This window comes from Saccostrea echinata, unplaced genomic scaffold (assembly GCF_033153115.1).
Source record: "Saccostrea echinata isolate AGI-Se365-2 ecotype Australia unplaced genomic scaffold, CSIRO_AGI_Sech_v1 ptg000054l, whole genome shotgun sequence".
Lineage (NCBI taxonomy): Eukaryota > Metazoa > Mollusca > Bivalvia > Ostreida > Ostreidae > Saccostrea > Saccostrea echinata.
In genome coordinates this window covers 47,647,229-47,670,788 of record NW_026889803.1, presented here as the reverse complement: position 1 = coordinate 47,670,788, position 23,560 = coordinate 47,647,229, and the positions used below count along the sequence as shown (strand labels likewise).

Below are 23,560 nucleotides of genomic sequence, written 5' to 3'. Positions count from 1 at the left end.
CCTTACACAGGCATTTTAGCAAATTCCACTGGCAAAAAATCCTTGGGTATGTCTGGCTAGGAGGGCATTTTAGAGGAACTGACCTGTAGAGTTTAGGGTGACTTAGTTAAGGAAGCTGTAGTTGCTTAGTTAGCTGATAATTTGTACTGTCGTGGATCTACTCCTGAACACCTCCTTAATGATTTCACAAGAAATCTTCAAGCTATACAGAGAAATTATCGTAACTTATCTGCATCAAAAACCATGATTGCACCAAGGGAAACCACAATCTTGGTATGGATATGACGTGAAGATACCCTTCGTTAAAGCCCTCATCGCATCGCTGCACTAGCCAACTGTCAACCTCCATCTACTGTCAGCGGCTTGAGGTCATTTATTGGTGCTTTCAAAGTCCTCGTACGTGTCTTTAAAAGATTATTTCTCCTTTAGATGCTGCCACTTCTGGCAAAGACTCCAAAGACAAAATTTAATGGACTAACGACCTCAATAGTCACACAGTCGGGCATCTAAACAACCTGGAAAGAGCAGCTTCCCTGTAAAAGTTTGTGACTTGGTGTACTTATATTGCAACCGGAATAAATCAAAAATCCGAGAAAGATATATTGTAGAATCTTGCGATGGCAAATGACGACACATAAGCAAGTTCAGTGGCTCCCAGCTTCGACGAACAGCTTACCATGTTAAAGACAGTGATTGCTACTTTAAATAGTACTATCGGAGGAAATCAGTTAAGACTGTATTCCCAACAACCTACCCTCCGATGATGAGTATGATGAATCGCCTCATGAATTGATGGACTTGGGAAAAGAACTTAACCACTCCTACATACCCATTTCCACCAAAAATACCTATTATTTTCTTGAATCCACCAATTCCACTTCGACCTTTAGTGCCCGCAGATAGACCCACAGAACCACTAGTTTCTGAAATAACACAACCTGACAGTGACGCCGATTTACAATCCACTTGCAACGATGCTGTCCTTCAACCTACAAGTGGACCTACCCGTGTTCGCCATCCACTAAAGTGGTTATCCGACTATGTATATGATTAAACCGTGTGATTTTTATTAGGGGCATAATAATCCCCTTTTGTGCTAATTCTAGCCATATATCAAAAAATCAATTCAATTTGTCATAATCTATATTGTGTGCTTAATAATACTTTCTTTCGCATTTTCTCTGTGAACTTTGCATTTTTATTCAATAGTAATGTTTCCTTGTAAAAAAAAAAAAAGAAGAAAAGAGGGGGAAAATGGTGACACCAGTATGTTACTTGTATTCCGGGTTAGCATAATGTTACCGGTATGGTTCTGTGTGTTACTTACTGAGTATCATTCTCTTCCGGTTTGATAACAACTGAGTGTTTGTCGCCGTGTTGGATATACAGTAGCGAACTGGCGCGAGTAATTATACAAGGTTTATATACATGTATGCAACTCCATCAAATATGGAGTACTACCTGCCGAGATTTGCGATCAATTTTGCTTTCAGAGTAAAAGCAGTGGAAAAGAGTTTACTACACTTTTCCTTTTTTGACAATTTAACCTTCAAAATCTTGTCTGGCACGCTTGTCTTATTTATTGTCTTCTATCTGTGTCCAAACACTGCTTAGGAAAACTCTTTTCACATTTCATCACACGAAAATTAAATAAGTAATGTGAACTTTTAAAATTTAAGTTAAAATACATATATTCAACTTTTAATACACAAACAAATCTGCTAGTAACTATTTCTGTACAAAATTACATCATCACTCGCATTCATGGCACAATTATCACGTAGCGAAATGTTTTGTTGTTAAGACTATTGAGCAAGATCGTAAGTTAAGACGTGAGATCTAATTTTGATCCAATATGGCGGTAGTGACTGCAGTATTTATTCCACATTTCCCTTGTCCGCGTAGCATTCGAAAGTAACCTTTCTCGCCCCACTTAGGACCCCACGAGTTTTTGATTTTCCAATAGTCTTTGGTTCCGAAAATAGATTTTTCTGATCCAAAACCCACTAGCAACACAGCTGGAAAGAAAATAACATCGTTTACTAAAGGTAGTTAAAGAATTGCTTTAAATTTTGCAATTCAATAAAATGAACCCTATTCGAATTGCTGAGGTAAGAAAATCATACCATGATCCAAACTTTTTGGGTTACAGACAAAGGATGGCGGATCAAAGATCCCATGGTGGTAGAACTGTAGAAGCTCGGCGTTGAGCGCCACAGACAAGGGTCCCAGTTTAATGAGCTGCTCTGCGATTGATGTTTCATTCTGCAATATGTAATTGATTAATATATGATAAACTTCTATAGGTGTTTTTTTTTTAATGACAGCTACTACAAAGAATTTATTTTAAGAAAAGTTTAATTACCTACTAGAAGTAAATGTAAACTGTTGAGTACTTTAATATTGCTTGATTTTTTTCTTCTTTTTTTTTTTAATTTTTTCTTCTTCATATTTAACTTTTTGAATTTCACTCACATAAGAATATGAAAAGAAGATGGGTGAACAAGGCGTGCAGAATGCCTATAGCTTCAAATATTAATAAAATCACATTCTATTTTTGAATTAAGTAATTAAAATAAAGTTCTCATTATTGAAATTTATGAAATTATGACCAACAAAACTTTTCTGGTAAAAAAAGATCTCGGAAAAAATAATTCTTTTATTAAAAAAATAAAATGGTATTCGTGGGATTCGAACCCCTAACAATAAAAACCCGGAGTATCATATTGCTTTGAGACTAGCGCGTTAACCACTACGCCACGCAGCTCCTGATGAATAGTGGCATTTAAATCGTGTTTGTGATATGACCCTTGACTTAATGGACTTCAAGTATTTCTCGGAAAGATGCGAATGATTTGTCATAAAAGTGTACTTTTAAGGTATAGTGGGTCTTTGCTCCATGTTTTTGTTAACCAAAAAATGTATATTTTTATGCAAACTTTTCAGATCAACTTACAAAAAAATGGAGCGAAGACCCACTCATATCGAAAAATTTTGTTAAAATGTGAGAAAATGATCCTTTTTGTCCTCTTTAGTGTGTGTGTGCTATTTCGTAGGCAAATAATTTCAGTCTTTGTGAGATTTTTGTAAATTGTAGAGATTTAACAATAAAATATACTTTAATGTTAGATGAAATATCAAAGAGAAATTTTATATAATTGAGATTTTATTTTTCACTTCATGTTTGTCGCACTATAGGCACTTCGCCCGCCTTGTTCACCCATCTTCTTTACATCTTGAAATAGTTTTGCAAAAGAAAAGCCTCTACAAATACAAATACGAAGTACATATGTACAAAGCGTTACATTATTTTAACATTACCTCATCAATGGCTTTCCAGGACACTACTTTTAAACCTGGATGAAACTTGCTGACGTCTAATTTTGTGACACAGCTCTGACTCATATTACAGTAGGGTATAGGTGGGCCACAGAGTGTTGTGTTGTAGCCAGGGGCGGGGCAAACCTCACATGTGCCCGGAGCGCCACCTAGACCGGAACAATACCAGTAATCTTCCCAGGTCTCCAAACCTCCCTGTTGTAAAACATTGAAACTACGACTAAAAACGTTGTAGGCCCTATTGAGTTTAAATCAGGCAGTGCTTGCTTTTAGTCGAAACTACATAAACAAATTCAATGACCTATTTGTAGGAGGATCCATAATGAGTCACCATTTTCACAAAATTTAGTACCAAATCAAATACCGCAGACACAGATTCTATTATTGGTAACCATGGCAAAATTTAAAAAAAACGATTACTAGAATTGTATATCTTAATGTAGTCTACTTGTATGACGTGGTATATTGAAATCAGACCAAACCTATGCCTAAATAGTATTCAGGGTTTGATAAATAGCGCAGGAGCGATCAAAGAATGACAATAATAATGTCAGACATCTCCAAAAATAGATAATTTTCCTATGACGTATTTTGCCTCGGAGTTATTCCCCTTGGCCAACATCTTGTATGTCAAAGTAGTGAATTTTTCTCTTTGAGCAACCAATTTTAAACAAACATGCCAGAAATATATGGAAAAAAATATTTACAATATTGAAATTATGAAATAAAAGAGGGTTTAACAAACGTACATTCATAAGAAAAAACAGTGTTATTTTCACCTCTGTGCCCAGTATAACAAATTGAACTTGGTTGAATTATGAAGGGATCTGGGGATGTTGACCTACAACATGGCGGCCATGGGGAAATAACTCTTGCTTAAATCACTTCGATGGAAAACCATCTATTAATGGATGACCGAACCAGGGACCTATATACGTATATAGGTCCCTGACCGAACGGACTTTTTGTTAAAAGTAATTTAGTTCTTTATCCCTTTAATAAAGACTGGCAAAAGGTAGTTATAAACGACTTTGCTTTATCATGGTAATAAACATTTAAGATATCATACATACCGCTTTCATGACGTACTGGTAAGCCAGAAAAGGCCAACCTCCAAAAACTCCGCAGTCTGCCTCACCCCTAAAAATTAAACAATTGAAAGAATTTTTTTAGAACTTTAAAAAATGGATCATATTTGCATAGCTATAATCTTCGATTACTGGCATTGGGTAACTCAAACATTCAAGTCTTCATTATTCCTGCAGTCGCTTAAGAGCCGATTGCTTGAATTTGAAAATCAATTTATGGAGACATTTTTATTCTTATATATCGAAGCAATCTCCTATGCAGAGTTGTCGTTCGTTTCTCTCTCAGACACCTCTGCAATGGGCTAGCGTCAAGATTATTGACATAAGGTAAAAAAAAAAAACATGATATTCCAAGGAATATTTCAAATTAAACTAATATTTCTAGATCTACTAAGTAAATATTTACCTTAAAAGACAAACATTAGTAAAGGAATTTAATTATAATGAATTAAAACAAATGCACTATTTCTTATGCTTTACACTGCGTAATACGTGAGCCAACGACAGAGGTGAATGTATGAGCCGATGGTAGAGAGTGATATTGAAGTTTTTGTAATTGAACTCAAATTTATAAAGATGCTTCTCAGTGATTTCCTCACTAAACCTAACATTTTTCTGCCAATTACATGTATTTCGACCTTGCAAATTACCATGTGTCACTTCAGGCCAAAAGTATTTTTTAATCATTAGTTATAAAGAAATACAATTCCCTCTGTCCAAAAATCGATTGTGCAAAGTTTGATTGATATTCTTGCCAGTGGATCTAAAGAATTCAATTCAAAAACATTTAAAAAAAAATACTGATAAAAGTAAATCAATAAATAAATCTTAAAAATGTCAACAGCTATATGAAAGAAATAAAAAAAACAACTACTTATTTACTTGTGATTTATAAATCATATGCAGTTTGCTAGAGTGGAATTTTAAAAGGGTATCATCTGAGAGGCCTCAATTTTGCCCCTTCATAAACTATAACAAATGTTAATATTAAAATAAAACGCCGTAAATCACACCCGTCCGATAGTGCGTGACCATTGATTTGCAGGCTTTACGTAAACCCTGTCTATCAATGCCACGTTAATCAATAACCTCATCTGATCGACAACGTCGGATCCTGACACGCGGTTTCTCTTACATTAACTTGAATAATAAAGAATCCGTCCGATTACAACCTGACCCATATCTTCAAACAGCTCGGCCAGGTCAAGGTAGCATAGCTGTATATTCTTAATAATCTGCTGAGCGAATGCCAATACAAAAATGATATCATTTCATCTTAGAATTGTGTTTTATACCCTCCCATTAAATTTAAAATTTACAATATGACAATCTTCCAATAAAAGAGAGTTTTGTAAAGAACAGATGATGTTAATGAATGCTATTTGGGTAGTTGTAATGTACAATGTATCATATGCAAGTATTAATTATAACAGAAACACCAAACTAGTTACATGTAACTAGTATCTCCAGGCAGCAGGTATTGGCTTTATTTCTATACGTGGAAATGACTAGTTTTATAAGAAATGACAAGTCCTTGGTGTCTGTGTTTTTAACAAATGATAAAACGAGTGATACTCACTTTGGTACATCCTCCATTCCGTCACAGTCCACAATCTGCTCCACAGAAAAATTTGTCAGAGGTTTCCCCATCATTGCCCATTGTCCCTCAATGTTACCAATAGCACTGCAATTCACCCCAAATTATTGTAAATACATGTATATCACTTTTGTTAGGTCTTTTAGTGATTTTCTTCGTGAATTTGTACCGATTCTAAATGTCATCAGTCTGTATTAGACTATTAATGGCCAAACAATTCAAAGATGGTTAATTGCTTTTTGTTAGCAGAGACAGGGGTCTAACAATCTCAGAGAATGTGTATTGTGTAAATATGCGTGCGCGTCTGAATGGGGAGGGGGTCAGGTTCTGTGCCCTTGCGATTGATAGCAAGTTATTGAAACAAGTGCAAAATAGCAATTAGATTCTTTGTAACGAGATGGGTGCTTCGGAAATAAATAATTTTTTTTAAAACGTTGTTTCAATGTACATGGAAATTTGTTAGCTATCATTTTTAAGACAACATAAGCCATTTGCATATTCTTATAAAGTGTTTTACAATATATTTTCATAAAGTTTTTATCAATAATACATGCACAAAAAAGAGGCCCATGAGCCACAATGTGTGAACCTGAGTTACTTTGCTCCTGCTGTTTTTCATCAAAAGATTTTTTAAACAATTTTTTCCTCTGTATATATATATCAATGAATGATGCAGGCTGGAACTCTTGGAATACGGCATGCCGTGCAGCCTCAAACCGGTCCCAGTGGAAGAGGGATGTTCAGGCCTTGTGTGCCTTCTGGCATGGGGAGAATTAAGGTTCAGGTAAGGTTATACCAATAAAAACTTTTGACCCAATTTTATGGGCCTAACCTGAAAGGGATTATGATTTAACAGAACTTATTTCTACACAACATTTGGGTTGCATCAATATCATTAGGACTAAAACTGTATATGAAGGGTAGCATTTCGAAAGAAATTTATAGAAAATTTTATTTTTACTAACCATTCAACACCGTTCGTCAAAATCAAAAACCAATACATATAATAATGTATCTGAGCGTAGTCTACTGTGTAAAAGTGTTTATTTAAATCAGACCAACTCTAGAGGGAGAAGCCTTATGAAAGAATTTAACAGAAATATCTATTTTTATATGACAATGCCATTCAACAAAATCAATGACCGGTAATTATGTAACTTAGTGAAGTCTACCTATGTACAAATTTATATTGAAGTTGGACAGAAACTGAAGGATGGGTAGCATTTTGAAAAATTGTTTACAGACAAACAGGCGAACAGACGAACGGACACCTTACTATCGCATAAACTCATCTGGTCTCTGACCAGTAGCTAAATATTGACACGCACATATAAGAAGTTTAAATCATTTGCCAATTTGTATTCAAAACGGACAAAAAAAAACTGCCGGAGTATATAATTTATAAGTACTTGTAACAAAGGAAACATCTTTTCTTATATTTTATAGCGACAACCATACATGTAACAACAAAGATAATAATTTATGCTCTGAAAAATATACCTATAAGTAGTCAACATTTAATATCATTTCTAGTACCAACGTCAATATCACATATGCACAGAATTACGCATTTAAATAGTAGTACATGTATGTTGCATTTAATACATTTAAGTGACTAGTTCTCCAATGCGGAAGGGAAATCTTTTAGAGGATTTTAAAAATAAAAAAATGAAAACAACAGACATACAGCGAACACTTTACCACTGCATGAGTTGTAATGGTTTGTCCACTACAAATGAATCAGTTATCAAAGATTACGAAGCTAACCTTGTGTTATCTATTATAAGAAAGGCAAATCTCACATTAAATTTATTCTAGTCAGTGTGCATCCCGAGGTCATTATCCTACCAAGTTTGGTTTCAGTAAGACTTTTAGCTACTTTGGAATGAACCTGCTTCAAAAACATTAATCTGGTGACTCATCTGGAAAATGTTGGTCAGATCCAGCATCCAAGGCAAGTCTGGTAGTATGCATCTTAAGATGCATCATCCTTGTAAATTTGGTGGTAGGACTTAAATTACTTGTGAATGGACCTACTCCAAGGACTTTATGAAGGTCACTCATCCGGAAAATGTAGATCAGATCTAGCATCAGACGCAAGTATAATAATGTTCATCACTAAATGCATCATTCATTCTAGTTTGGTCTGGACATGGCTAGTAGTCATTCATCTGAAAAATGAAGTTCAGATTCAGCATCCGAAGAAGTTAATTCAGTAGTGTACATTCATAGATGCATCATCTCTGCAAGTTTGGTATAGTTAAGGCCTATAGTTACCTGGGAATGGACCTACTCAAAAAACTTTAACCTGTTCACTCATTAGCAAAATGTATGTCAGATCCAGCATCCAATGCAAGCCTGGTAATGTGCATCCCTAGATGTATCATCTATTCAGGTTTGGTTTGGTTTAGTTAGGGGTTATTATTTCTGGGTCCACACTTGTTCTAAGAACTTTATCTTGGTCACTCATCCGGAAAATGTAGGTCAGATCCAGCATGGGAAGAAAGTCTTATACTGTCCAACTCTAGATGCACCATCCATGCAAATCTGGTGAAGGTAGTCACTCATCTGAAAAATGTAGGTCAGAGCCAGCATCCAAAGCAGGTTAGATAGTGTACATCACCTAGATGCATCATCCCTGCAAGTTGGGTATAGGTAAGGTTTATAGCTATTTGGGGATGAACCTGCTCCAAACACTTTAATTTGTTCATTCATTTGTCAAATGTGTGTCATATCCAGCATCAGAAGCAAGATTGGTAGTGTACATCCCTAGATGCATCATTGATGCAAGTTTGGTCTAGGTAAGGCTTACAGTTATTTGGGAATAGGCCTACTCGAAGAACTTTAACTTAGTCACTCATCCAGGAAATGTAGGTCCGATCCAACATCCGAAGCAAGTCTGGTAGAGTCTATCCCTAAATGCATCATCCATGCGAGTTTGATCTAGGTATGTCTTTTATATCTAGTTACTTTAGAATGGACCTGCTCCAAAAAGTTTGTTCATTCATCTGCAAAATGTCGGTCAAATTCAGCATCCGAAGCAAATCTGGAAGTGCATATACATAGATACACCATCCATGCAAATTTCTTCTGGTCAGTGTAGGGTTTACACATGTAGTAACTAGGGAACGGACTTGTTTCTAAAACTTTAACCTGGACGCCAACATTTACGCCGGGTGTACCTAATAAGCTCATCTCGAATTCGTCGAGGTGAGCTAAAAACTGAAATGAAGACAAAACGAAGGAGACACTATTCTTGTGGTACTGATCACGTGACTTACCTGAAAGCCCAGCATGACCCGGCAGCACCTGTAATAAGCAGAAAATGATCGATGTGGGTAACCACGAAATATCACGTTTGTCATATTTACAAGGCAGCGGAAAAGTTGATTTCTGTTTTTTATTTTTTCACTGCCGGATAACTGATCATGACCTCTATATTACATTACAGTTACTGTTTATTTGTCACAGATTTCTCCCCTAAAACATATTAAATGTGTTTTCTACTTGTTATGCATTTTCTTCACCTGATATCTATATGATCATTTGGTCTATCAGTTGTTATGTTTGTTATTTAGTATATTTACCATCAAACAGAGAAACTGGGTGACAAGGAAGCCCCCCCTTTTGTTTTTGTTACAGTAAATGTGAATTTATTGTGCCATGTCTATTGATTTATTCATTTCTTTTCGTCACATTTGATATTAATTAATCTGAAAATAAGTCATTAAAATGACTATCCAGTAGAATTATGTCACCTTGATCCTTGATTGCTGTGACTTTGTTTTGGTTCGACCAATCGAACGAGTCTGGAAGAGATCCCGAGAGTGAACTTCTGATATATCTATAGAAGAAGTCAATATTCAATTCTTAAACAGACTTTGCATAAAGAATGCCTGAAAAAAAATGTACAGGAAAGACATGGACTCAAACAATACAATGAACCAGACAGTATTGGAAAATATTGTACTTGTGTTATACCAAATTAAAAGAGGTTTACTCATGATAAGAATAAAATACCGAGACCAGATGTTATATTTTTTCAGATTTCCGTCAATTTATGTATTTAACAAAGCAAAGGTCAATGATAAAGCACGGAATGTGTTTTGCAAACAAACAAATCAGGAAATGTATTTTTTGGGGGACACGCGTATTCTTGCTACCGGCAAACATATACACATGTCTGACTATGTATCGCGTCGTGTTAATTACCGGACAAACGTTAACATTACCAGTTTTCTTGTTGTTGTTTTTTTGTAATTCTACATTATATATGATGTACCTAATTCCTTTTATCGGTTAGAACCATAATTACAAAATACTTCTTGTCCATTTATTTCTGCAAAGTGCTGTCATACACTATTTTTTTATTTATCAACATAATTGATTGCAAAAGTCCCACTACACTTGCATCATGTGATACCATCATTCCAAATTACCTTTCTTTTTCAAAAATTGGGGCTCTTCTTTTGGGCATTAATACTGTTTTGGAAAATTCCTTCTGACTCAGATCTGCCAGATGGTTCAAGCCAAAGACTGTCTTCTCTCTGAAATGAAATTTGTTCTAGTTAACGCACGTGCAATATATTGCCCGCGGTCTACTTTACTCACAAAGAAAAATAAATTTGCTTCTCAACCTTTAACTGTTATATCTATGAATGATAAACAAAAAAGAGGGTATAATTAAGTCATGCACAAAAAAGCAGACATGTGAAAAAGTTTTTGTTTTTCAAGTACCGTAGAAAATTAGCTATCATCGGAAACTAAATGAAGGAAAAACTTCATCAAAACATTGTTATGACGTAGTTTGGCTAAGGTCATGGATCACGTTACCGTCAACATCGCCTATGTCACTTATTTTTAGAAAGTCTATGGTAACTTGATATAATTGGGTCAATCTGACGTCTCCAAAAGATTATTAATGATTCATTTCTACTTTAAAATCATAATTTTCATTAATCAATACATCAGAAATTGATTTTGATTCAGTATATGTAAAAATATACCCAGTTTGATATGTTTCAACTCCATACTTTAAAATTTCAAGTTTCAAATTCCATTTGAAAAATCGAACAAAAATGAAATTGTGTGTATGCTTAATTTTGATACTTACAGGTGGCTAGATAATGTAAAAGGTTGTTTTTACTCATAAAAGAAAGAATTTGTTTTGAAATTGTTACCGTATAATAAGCCCTAAGGTATCTTAGAATATTACATACTTGTATATATTCGGAGTTCTGATTTAAAAGAAGAAAAAAAACAAAGAAATATTGCAATTCTTTACAAAGCTTTGCTTTGAGGCCCTGTTACGACTATTTGTGGTACATCCGTAGCGGCCCCCATATAAATTAGCATGGGTGTATCGTTATACACTGTATATATGTACTTAGCCAATGCACCTTTGACAATACATGATGTTAACAGAAGGTGGGGTACTTAGGTAGAGGAAATCCCTCAAACTGTCCACTCTTGAATGAAAAAAAATCTACTCTCGTAGCAAGAAATGTTTGGGCCTCCTTTGAATCGAGATTTCTTTACATTAATTACATGTAACATAAGGTCAAGGTATGGTCATTTATTGACTGATTCCTGCCAGAGATCTGACAAATAGGTAATTAATGACGTTAAACATGTGATCCATGATGTTAATCACCAGAAAGGACATATTCTAACTTTTTTCTAACATCTGGATAATAATTATGACTAGTATTCTATAAGAAAAACAATTAAAAATGCTTCAAATTAATTGCATATTTAAAGAAATTTTTGTTCTTGTCATAGCCAAAAACTTTACTTCATGTTGTCAGAAATATATCATAATTTACACCTGTCTGTTTTTCCCTTAAAATTAAAGAAATGAAGAATTTGATAAAGACATGACGGCTTCTAGCTGCAGGTGTCCGAGTTCAGACTCCATAAGGACAAATAAATACCAGAGGAGGCCATTGACCACACCAAAGAAAGGTTAAAAGATATGGATCAACTAACTACTGAAAACACTTGTCACAAAATCTTCTATGATATTGATTAAGGTAAAAAGTAAAAAGGTCATGATATTTATAAAGAGGTCCATGGGCCACAAGGCTCACTTGAGTTACCTTAAAAGCTTCGCCCTGATGCATTTTCGCTAGCTAAGTGTTTCTGATCTAGCTGCTACTCTGTCCCGAGTAGCGGGTCAAAAACGCGTGGATAGCAAAGATGCAGATGATTTTTTTTAACCCCCTAATCTTTATTTCCAACAAAATTTTCACCCATACTGTGGCCTCACTCTGGCTCCAGGTGTCCATGACTTTCTACACTACATGGGGATGCTTCAAATGCTGATATGAAGATTTTTCCCTTATAAAGAGTAAAATGTGATCCCAGATTTTAGCCCCACCCTAATGCCAAGGTCCATAATTAAAACTAACACAATTTTGCATATCAATATGATTTTGAGTGGTCCTGCTACTCTTGAAAAGAATTATTTTTTAATTTCCTTTATGTTCTCATATATGGCTCCAAAGGCTTTGACTCGATTAAATTTGAATCTACACTACCTAATTAAGCATGCATATTAATAATACTACTAATCATGGCCTTGTCACTCTTAAGAGGAAGATCTTTAAAGATTCCCCCTCTTTCTCTCTCTCTTTATATATATATATATATATATATATATATATATATATATATATATATATATATATATATATATATATATATATATATATATATATATATATATAGCATGATGAATTCATAATTCAAACGTGTCAAATCAAATCTTGGACTAATAAAAGCTGATCAGTTTAAGGTTACTTTTTGATAAGTCTTCTTGTATCAGTACTTACTCAAACTTAACATTGAGTTCATTGATGACTTTCAGATTTTCCATGAAGGTGTTGAACTTTCTGCTTTCTATCACGTGATTTCGGTACACTTTGTTGTGCTCTTTCTTCCATATTCTACAAATAACCAAAGTATTGTGTCTCACAGTACTGACTTTCCCTTGAGATAACGACCCCCCCCCCCCCAAGTCCTTTTAAAAATTTCATATCAGTGTTACAGTAAAGTTTTAGAATCCAGAGAATTTAAAACTAACTATAACAATCAGAGTTTTAAATTCTCTGGATTCTAAAACTTTACTGTAACATCAGTATAAAAGATATTAATTTTTAAGTTTTAAATACTGTACAAACTACAAAGAAATGTTACTGTTGCCATCCCTTTCAGGGTTTCAATATTTTTTTTAGTAAGTTCTTACTGAAAGACTTTCAATGCTGTCTCTTCATCCTCGGGATATTTTTCACAACTGTAAATAAATCAAAATGATTGGTTAAAACCCTAAATATGAATAAATTAAAGCTTACAATCTATGCATGAATTTTCTACGGGTACAAAGTTCTGCATATAAGTTCATGACTACTGTCACAGTCGTTTTACGCATGGTATATAGTGCTTTAAAAAGTAATTGTTTTGGAATTAGTAAATAAATATTTTAAAGCTAGTTTCTGTCAGCTACAAATAAGTACTTTCTTAAAGTGATCAGCATTTGGTCGTTTATCTAGGTTTAATGATGAGGTTGATTATATAAACTCTGAATTGAAATGCACTTAATGTGTTGCCCGAGTCACATGGCAAACACATGTGACCTTCATTACTGACTAATGATTTATAGGAAGTGAATGTTATTTCCTTGAAGAACCTAAAACTTTAATCTTGTCCTTTCCTCGTGAAATCTTTTAAAGTATATTATGTTTTCCCAAGCAAAAACAAAAAAAAAAAAAAACAAAAAAAAAAAAAAAAAAAAAAAGTAAAATAAACAAATAAATACTAGTATACAGGATTAATATTCTATTCAGTTCAGTAGGTCGCAGGTTATAAAAAGGTTAGAAATATAACCTAACACGAGCGAAATGCCAGTCGTGTTTAAAGTAATTCTTCCAATAATGCTAGAATCTGAAGTCAGATAAGTGTACATATTAAAACTCGTAAAGGACTGAATATTCAAATAATATAATCACTGGTGTCTAAACTTAATTCAGTAACCCGACGCTGGTTCTTGACAATGGAAAAACAATGGAAAAAAAATTCCCAAAATTTTCAGATTCTCCATGTTACCAAGAAAAGTATCATCAAACCCTGAAATTGTGTTGAAAACCAGGTCACCAGGAGGTATATGAAGGTAATGTGCGGAGTTAAAATATTGCATAAAAATTTTAAATAAAAAAGTAGATTTTAAAAGTATTTTATACAGCGACGGTGTTTTCTAACAAAAATGCATTTTTATTCACACATTTAAAGATTAAATGCGTGATTATTACTAGGTTAAACATGATCACCCAAACAGACAGGATTTTTTTATTTATTTATTTATTGTAGTAAACTTTTCAAAACATTTTAAATTTGATTTTCTTGAGACAATATTAAGAGATTTCTTATTCTGTAAAAAAAACGAGGTAAAACGCCATTTTCATTTCGCCAAGCATTTTCCGCCTTGTTTGCGGTGCGCTCTCTGTGTTAGTATTTTTTGACACTTGCGTCTATATCTTTCTTGTAAGTTTTGATAGAAAGGAAGACGCAAATAATAACATACTGTAGATAATTATGACGTCTTCCAAATTACCATAGGGAATATTATGTGCACATAGCTAAAATCCAAAGCCCCCTTTCCCTTTTAAGCTCACCTGAGCGCGCCGAAGGCTCAAGTGAGCTTTTCTGATCACCCGGTGTCCGGCGTCGGTCTGTAAACTTTTCAAATTTTTGACTTCTCAAGAACCACTGGGCCAATTCTAAATAAATTTGCCACAAAGCATCCTTGGTTAAAGGGTATTTGAAGGACCAGGCCTTCTTCCAAGGGAAAATAATTATGAATTAATGAAAAATTAATGTCATGTTTTCAAAAATCTTATTCTCAAGAATTACTTAGCAAAAAAAAAAAAAAAAAAAAAAAAAAAAAAAAAAGAAAGAAAAACAGGAACCTTATATGGAAGCAGGTAGTGTAGGTTCCAATTATGGCCCTTGGGTTTAGGGTGGGGCCACAATGGACGATCAAAGTTTTACATCATAATACAAAGGGAAAATCTTTTAAAACTTCTGAAGAAGAACAGCAAAGGCATAATTAGTCGTATTACATGTAATTTGGAAGCATCCTAATGTAGTGCAGATTCAAGTTTGTTCAAATCCTGACCCCTGGGGCTAAGCCGGGGCCAAAATGCACGATCAATGTTTTACACAGGAACACATAGAAAAAAAAAACTAAAAAAATCTAAATCTTCTCAAGAACAGCAAGGCCATGAATAGTCATATTTATATGGAAACATCCTCAGGTAATGTAGATTCGAATTTGTTCAAATCATGACCCCTGGGGGTAGTGTAGGGTCGGGCCACAATGGGCAATCAAAGTTTTACATAGGAATACGTAAGAAAAAAAAACTTTAAAAATTTTTCTCAAGAACAGCAAAGCCATAATCCCAAATCATACCATGACAAAGCCATAAGGTCATATTTATATGGAAACATTCTCTTGTAGCGTGGATTCAAGTTTGCTCAAATCATGACCCCTTGGAGTAGGGTCGCGCCACAATGATCGATCAAAGTTTAACGTAAGAAAAATCTTAAATATTCTCAAGAACAGCAAAGTCATGTTTGGTCATATTTATATAGTGTATATTATGTAGTGTAAATTCAAGTTTGTTTTTTTTTTATATCATGACCCCAAGCGGTAGGGTGGGGCCATAATGGGCAATCAAAGTATTACAAAGGAATATATATGAAAAATCTTTTTAAAAAACTTCTTGAAAGTCTCAAGAACAGAAAATCCATAAGTCATATTAAAACAGAAGTATCCTCAAAAAGTGTCAATTTCCCAGGGGTAGGGTGGGGCCACAACAGGGGATCAAAACTATACAAAGGAAGATATAGGAAAAATGATTAAAAATCTTCTCAAGAACAGCAAAACAATGACACATTAATTTTGAAGCATCCTCAGGTAGTTTAGATTGATTTTCGTTCAAAACATGTCCCCCGGGGATAGGGTGGGCAACAAGAGGAGATCCAATATTTATAGGAAAAATTAAAATCATGAAAATTTTTCTAAAGTCATGATTTATCAAAGAAACGTGGAAGCATCCTCAGTAGCGTAGATTCACGTCTGTACAAAACGTGATCCCAAGGAGGGGAGATTTAGGGACCACTTCTATATTTAAACTTTCCAATACTGAACTGATTTATGCTTTTTCCTGGACAATGTGCTCAGGTGAGCAATGTGGCCCATGGGCCTCTTACATACGGTCGTTAGATTCCAGTAATGCAATTCATATTTTCCAGTTCATTAGTATGTGTACATGTCAACAGTACACATGGCGTACGATTTAATCCCATTTGTCAATTTTGCAATTAAGGAATCATCCTGTTTACAATTTCTTTTTTTCCTTTTCCTTTCTTTCTTTCTTTCTTTCTTTATTTATTTACTTATTTATTTATTCATTTATTTAGAAATACCCACTCGTTTAAATCAAAATTTATCCATATGTAACTTTACTCATTTAAATCATAATTTATGTATAAAAAGAGACTCGTATTGACTAAAGAATAGAGGTGAGGAAATTTTTACAATAAAGAATTATAATACACTTATGAAACCATTAATTCATCACATCTCTACTTCTGCGATCTTTTAAAGAAATTTCTATGATTACATTATGTAGATATTTTTCAAGAAAACTCGCACTTTTAGCAATTTACAAAAAGATCGCAATTTAGACTAGCAATGTACTCTTTAAGTCCAAAATAAGTCGATAAATACTGAACATTTTAAATTTGGTCACACTTGGAATTTTTACTGCATGCTGCTTTTGTGTAATTTATTGTTTCGGTAAAAATGAAAAGTTCACAGCAAAAAAAAAAATAAATAAATAAAATTGTTATATTGTCATTATGTCAAGTGTCTACATAAGGCATGGATGCATGCCAAGATCGAAAAATTTTTTTTTCATCAGGTTGTCACCTAAGCCTGACCTGCAAACTTCTATATAAAGCTTTACCCCCACCTACCCCCATTTACCTATACACAATCATTAATGCATCTGTATTTATATGATGTATGTCTTGATTACAAGACAATAAACAACGTTGAGACGTGTTATATAACCTTATAATAACGTCTAAAATCTGTCCGGACGTCGGTCACCATCAATCATCGTCAGTAGGACCGATCTGGAGCGAATTGCAATAAAAATACCTCAGAACGCCCCCCGTTCTGAGAGAGTCCAAAAACAGCACAGATGCATGTACATGTACATATATCTGATGATATTTAACACTGGACATATATATTTTTTTAATAATTAGGGAATTATTACCTTATTAGTTGTGAAATAGTGGCACAAAGCAGGAAAACCGCTAGAATCCGGAATGTCATCCTCTGAAAGCACTGGGGTAAGATCTACCTATATATACAAGAAAGTATATCACGTCAAATTAATGATAAATATACCACGAGAAGGTGGGCAAATTAATCCTTTTAAAAAATGTTTGCTACATATACATAAATGTACAGTATTAGATTGAAGTGTGTCTATGGGTCGTTTTTATCTAACACAATAAGCAAAGTCCAATTATTTTTGTATTTTTTACTGTTTACATTTGATATCTTGACAATGTGACTTCGTGATATCTAATGTTACAATTACAATCATTTCATCACTTCAGTCCTATATTTTAGACAATAAGATTTATATCTATTTTTTTTTAATTTAGTGTCATTAATGAGCAATAGCTTAAATTACACTATATGCACAGTCTTTTGAATTCGTCTTTAAAAACTTCATGCAGATCCTTTTGCATAAGTGGATAAAACGCAAAAAGAACAAAATTATATCAGAACAAAAATTAAAATTTATTTTGCTTTTAAAGGAATTTGATCCACGTAATTTTTTTTAATCTTAAAAGAAAAAAAAAGTCCCTGAATATTAAAAAAAAAAATACAAAAATACCATTGAATTATACATTCTTGATGGAGAGATAAAAAAAAAATAACTTCTTTGAAAAAAAAAAAAAAAAAAAAAAAAACCTGTGGAGATGCCGGGGATTGAACCCGGGGCCTCTCACATGCGAAGCGAGCGCTCTACCACTGAGCTACATCCCCTGTGCCAATACTGCCGCAATATATTATTTATAATACTTAGGCTGACTCATACATTTCTAAATATAGATTTTTTCCGTTTATGCATTTAGAAGGTCATTATTCCTTCTAATATAGAATCTATGTTGAATCTCAATCCTAAGATTAGATAAATAGATAATAATAATATAAAAAACAAACAAGATTCGTTTATATATAGAATGCAGAGTAAACAAGTAATGGCTATGCCTTTAGCCTATCACATGACGAGTAAACAAAGGGATATGTTCGCAGAAAAGCCCAGATTGGAAACCATTCTGTTTCTTGATATCCAGTTCTGACTGATGCTAGCATTAAAATCAGATTCCATAAGTGTATAGAGCATTAAATCTAACGTTAACGTAAATTAATATACTTACTTACCACTAGTTAGTAATGCACGTTTCCCACTTTGTTTTGGTGTATTCCAAGCTATAAACTTACACCCTCGACTGGCTCGAGAACTTCGAGCAAGCCCATTTGGAACGCGTTTTAGGTTTCACCTCAAATTCGTGGCATAACCTCCACCCCAATCTTCCAATTAATTTTTATGATCGATCTGTATTCTCTTTTATCAGTTTATAGACACCCCCCCCCCCCAACACACACATATTTACACACTTGTACGATATGCGATCAATTTTTCCCCTTTAGAATTAGATCTAATCAAAAATAAACATATTTAAAAATAAAGTTATGAGCCATTCTTAATTTTATTGACACGTTTATTTAATTATTTAATATATTTTATTTTATTTCATTTTATTTTAGTTTACTTTAGTTTAGTTTTATTTTAAATTATTTTACTTTAAAATTCTTTAGATATTTATAGGCTCGCAACAGAACAACTTGCACATGATTGAAAATTCCCCTATGCGAAGATGTCCATGGTTAATGGAATGGAAAAATTACCGATTTGAATGCACAGCGTGTGGCTTTCCAGTACTGCAATACAACAGATGTACATGTAATTCTGAGTACTTCTGCTCAGAATGCACGCAAGTTTTAGAGTCCCCAGCTTACCAAACTATTCTCAGGAGATCATTTATGGAGTACTGGTGTTCGTGTGTGGAGACGTCTCAACAAAAACCTTATCTTTCAAACTCCGAGGAATTTATATCCAACTCTCAAGCTGAAAAATCATTAGTACGGTACCAAAGTGAACTCGTAAGCATTTTCATGCGCTATTATTTTTTTCGGGGAGGGGGGGGGGGAGGGTTCACAGCAACTCAAAAGAATATCGGACTCGAAATTTTTTGACTAGCAAAAATCACATCCATGTAAATAAATAAAACGAGATAAACTTAACTTGCTTTGAAAATCTTATTTGGTGCACCAGGTGGGGGTGGGAAGTTAAGGAAACAATTGCAAGTTACTTTCCTAATACTAAGTCAAATTTTCATCAGGCACATATAGGCACTCCTTACCATATTACCAAGGGCCAATTGCTCGTCAAAGGGGAGGGGGCTTTTTTTCGTAAAAGTACATAGAAATTTAATACATGTAACTGAAAATCCCCAGGTGGGGGGGGGGGGGGTTCGGTGCATGAAAAAAATTAATAATAAAGTAAATATACTTACATCCAGAGTTTGAAATGAAAATAATTTGATTTGAAATTTAATTACAACTATCAAAATGAGTATATGTATAAAGATATTTTTTTTAGAACCAAGCATTTGTCCAAGATAATTCTGTAGAAGTTTCGAATACCAACCCAACAGAAAACCATGACAAGTATCATGCGTCTCCAACAGAGGGTATTTCAAACCTTTATAAAGATCAATGTATGGAGAATTTTTTTTCTTCATTTTTTTAAACTTAAAAAGACAACTGTTAAAAAAAAACCCAAGGGACTACTCTTATTTGTAAAATAACGCTATTTTTTTATTTGCAAGAATTTAAGTAATTTAGATATTCGAAAGCTCATTACATAATCATCCCTATTCAATATATATTATGTATACGTATTATAAAAATATACAATCTTTTTCCTCATTTTAGAGAACAGAAAAAACTTCGAGATGAATTTGGATCTTTTCCTGAGATCGAAAGGTGTCCAGAAAGAGTGCAAGGTCTCAAATGCTTCCAGGCAAGAACTGTTTCTTGTAAGATAATGAATAAAAAAATGTTATATAGTGACATTTAAATAAATTTTCTTCTCCCGTCATTAACGATTTTAATGCCGAAGACTGATATACATTTTGATAAGTATAATAGTAAAGTTTGGTTGACATTGTTTGCTTTTATTTCGTTTTTTTTTCTTTCTTTTCTTTTCCTTTTTTTTTTGTTCATTTGTTTGTTAAAGCAATTTTAAAAGACAAGTTTTATGTACTCAGGTTCCAGTATAAATTAGGCTTACACCTGAGAGCATCATATATTATTTCAACTACAGGTATTCACAAAATGAATGTCGAGTCCTATTAGACCCTCAATAAATCAAGCGTGTCTTTTTAATAATGCATGATATTCTTTACAGAAAATTCTACGAGTATCAAGATAAATTGATAGAAGGGTATGAAGAAGTGAACAAACCAAACGACGATAAATACGCCCGGTCTAAGATTCTGCGGAAGAAAACGACCTTGTATGCAAAACTTAGTTTTGCTGCAAATTTGGTGAGTGCCAACTGCAGGCAATTTTAAGACCACTCTCATTAAAACAATATCATTATGGGTGTTGGCATTAGTATTGAAATGATAAACATTCAAGGATACCCTGGTAGGCAAAACCTTTTATACATTTAAGTAATGTACATGTATATATAAATGGTACAAACACATGAAATATGTCCTTTATTTAATTCCACTTTTGAAAAGATAAAATAATGAAATATTTGATATTCCACATTCGACCTAAGCTCTTAAATAGATGTACTTCTCTCTGTTGTATCTAGGCCCTTTTTTCTTCAGGTTTTACTAGTTGCCAAGTTGACAGCAGCGATCCTGTCGGGATCCATGGCCATCATAACAAGTCTTGTTGATAGTGTGGTGGATCTAGTTTCCGGTCTTGTTGTCTGGATAACGACCAGAGCAGTCCGTAAAACTAACCATTTTAAGTATCCAAACGGTAAATCAAAATATCAAGTTTGTGCTCCATGTGTCGCATATTCATTTAGGTTTTACAATGCACAAGTCGGAACTACTTTGTAAATACTGAGAAATCACTATATTTCGTGGTATCGAGAATGGTGCGTTGTTTTCTTGATTTTAAGAGACCCATAAATTAATGTTCGCCACGAACGTACATGTATATCAAATATAAATTTCAAACTTCAAATACTAGTAACCCTACATTTCTTAAACCAAGAAATTTATGAACTCCTTACTAACAAATATTTTTTTCCCTTAAAACTGAACCCACGAAAATAGTGATTTTACAGTAATAATTCGTACAGACGCAAATGCAACTTATGATTTATGGATAATTTATAAGATTTTTACTGGAGTATAAAGAGCTTTTTCTATTGTAATATATAAATGGTATGCATTTGACGAATCTCTACCTATTACATACGGTCTGTTCAAAGGTCGTCACCTGTTGGAGCCTCTTGCCGTGATTCTGTTGTCGGTCATCATGGGAATGGCATCGTTACAGCTTCTGAAGGAGGCGCTTGATAAAATCACAGCCTTGTCCAGTGGATCTATAACACCGCCCACGGTGGATTACATCACAATATCTATATCGTGCTTCACTGTTGGTACGGGATTGTATAAATTTATACACATAAATGTACTTGTTACTAAATTTATACAAGATTTTATATACATGTATTCAAATTTTTTTTGTTAAAGAATCCACAGTTAACGTTTCACAATGAAAGAGAAAGCAACAAAATAAGATTTATTTAGGAAACAGATAGTTTTACAATAATTAAGGAAGAGTGGCCCTCTACTAAGAGAGATAACTCTTCAAATTGACCAAGCACTATGATCCCTATACATGTATAGAAATTTTCGTCTTGAACAATTACTTTACTCAGCTTTGAACATTATGGTATTTTAAATTTGCTTGAATCTCTAATATGATTAAAAATTCTATCCCAAGTTGATTGCTACACGATATATGTGAGCAGATCAAAGGACCTGATTTCAATCAGATTGCTTAAATCTGACTCATTTTTATACATTAATTTCCATCTTCTGGTAGAAAATTGTCAAAGTTAAAAAAAAATACATGTAAGAGACAAAGGATTGCATGTTTTCTCTTTACACATTTATTTTTATACTTTCCATGAACAAGTATATACATGTATGTGTCTTCATTTGAATCTACAATATATGATTTACAGTGCTAAAATTGATCTTGTTTCTATTGTGTCGACGTATCATGACCCCTACGGTACAAGCTCTGGCCCAGGATCATAGAAATGATGTCTTATCTAACACACTGGCCATTGTCTGTGGATATATAGGTATGATTAGTTAAATATACAATGCTTTTATTTTTACATAAAATTTTTGTGTATGTGTGTACATATATCTTTTAAATTAACGTCATTAATTTAGCTCAAAACCCTGGTTGCATGTATTTTTATTCGACGTCCACATCTACATCAGCCCTTGAAATGTCAATTAAGTATTAATTAAAAAAATCTTTCTAGTATTAAAGACAGTATAGCTCTGTGATATATTCATGATTTTATGAACGTTTAACTTTAAAGGGTCAAGGGAAATCCAGGACGAATTAGGAGAAAGATGTCTTGTATTCTTGGATCCAATTGGGGCTATAATTATTTCCCTATATATTGCAATCACTTGGTACATTACCGGAAGAGGTAGGTGCATTCTTGGAATCTTTATCAAAAGCAGGACATTTAGGAACACCTTTATAAAAAACGATTTTGAGATCACCTACAACTTTGATGTCCTTTCAATATATCTAATTAAAAAATTTAATTTAATTTAAAAAAAATTCAACCGATGATGTTTATTAACGTATCCTCCGGCTGGTCTAGTTAAAAAATAAGATACATTTCTTTTTTTAAGATCAAACCAAGCTTTTGACAGGATACAAAGCGGATCCAGTCATTGTCAGTAAATTGATCTGGATTTGTATGAACCATCACAACCTTATAGAATCCGTTAATCATGTGAGCGCATATCATGTGGGGTATGAAATCGCAGTTGAACTGGACATTTGTGTATCAGCAGAGCTGTCGAATTACAAGGCACAGGAAGTAAAGGATTCTTTGAAAACGAGACTGGAAAAAGTTGATGATATTAGTAAAGTTTACATCAGCGTGGTATCTTATAGTGAGGAGCAATGTAGTAAATTGTGAAAAGTCCCTTCCATAGATGTCTCAGCGGAGAACGCATCGATTGGACATCTTACCTGAAATTCAGCTGTATGTTTCAGAATCAGAAATCTAAAAATGTAATACCATAGTTTATG

At 33.7% G+C, this 23,560-nt stretch overlaps 2 protein-coding genes and 1 non-coding gene across 4 annotated transcripts; 1 reads left to right on the top strand and 2 right to left on the bottom strand.

Annotated features, from left to right (window-relative positions):
* Window positions 1-1,660: 1,660 nt before the first annotated feature.
* On the bottom strand, window positions 1,661-18,589 carry LOC133172335 (procathepsin L-like). Of its 2 annotated transcripts, none has more exons than XM_061307196.1 (12): window positions 18,554-18,589; window positions 17,370-17,452; window positions 13,271-13,318; window positions 12,858-12,971; window positions 10,464-10,571; window positions 9,783-9,868; window positions 9,306-9,333; window positions 6,007-6,111; window positions 4,413-4,479; window positions 3,322-3,534; window positions 2,127-2,265; window positions 1,661-2,018 (listed from the first exon to the last, which is right to left on the bottom strand). In XM_061307196.1, the coding sequence occupies exons 2-12, from the start codon at window positions 17,426-17,428 to the stop codon at window positions 1,840-1,842; spliced, it is 1,146 nt and encodes a 381-aa protein (XP_061163180.1). In that variant the 5' UTR covers window positions 17,429-17,452; window positions 18,554-18,589; the 3' UTR covers window positions 1,661-1,839. The 2 variants fall into 2 exon arrangements, with proteins under 2 accessions (XP_061163180.1, XP_061163182.1); XM_061307198.1 differs by having other exon boundaries at window positions 17,370-17,456; window positions 18,554-18,579.
* Trnaa-cgc (transfer RNA alanine (anticodon CGC)) lies at window positions 18,083-18,154 on the bottom strand. Its single transcript has one exon. It is a non-coding gene; the product is annotated as a tRNA-Ala (tRNA).
* Window positions 18,370-23,471, top strand: LOC133204968 (uncharacterized). The gene is made up of 10 exons (XM_061340707.1): window positions 18,370-18,400; window positions 19,161-19,336; window positions 19,836-19,926; window positions 20,171-20,258; window positions 20,646-20,784; window positions 21,079-21,235; window positions 21,696-21,866; window positions 22,458-22,580; window positions 22,830-22,943; window positions 23,155-23,471. The coding sequence occupies exons 1-10, from the start codon at window positions 18,370-18,372 to the stop codon at window positions 23,445-23,447; spliced, it is 1,383 nt and encodes a 460-aa protein (XP_061196691.1). The 3' UTR covers window positions 23,448-23,471.
* Window positions 23,472-23,560: the final 89 nt, after the last annotated feature.

Bases quoted from the DNA above. Each gene is read 5' to 3' on its own strand.
- LOC133172335 (XM_061307196.1), bottom strand. From the start codon at position 17,428: ATGACATTCCGGATTCTAGCGGTTTTCCTGCTTTGTGCCACTATTTCA. The intron at 13,319-17,369 runs GTAATAATTCCC...ATTTATTTACAG, and splicing joins ACTATTTCACAACTAATAAG to TTGTGAAAAATATCCCGAGG. The intron at 10,572-12,857 runs GTAAGTACTGAT...ATTTCATTTCAG, and splicing joins GAACTCAATGTTAAGTTTGA to AGAGAAGACAGTCTTTGGCT.
- LOC133204968 (XM_061340707.1), top strand. From the start codon at position 18,370: ATGGCTATGCCTTTAGCCTATCACATGACGA. The intron at 18,401-19,160 runs GTAAACAAAGGG...ACTTCTGCTCAG, and splicing joins TTTAGCCTATCACATGACGA to AATGCACGCAAGTTTTAGAG. The intron at 20,785-21,078 runs GTGAGTGCCAAC...TTTTTTCTTCAG, and splicing joins TTAGTTTTGCTGCAAATTTG to GTTTTACTAGTTGCCAAGTT.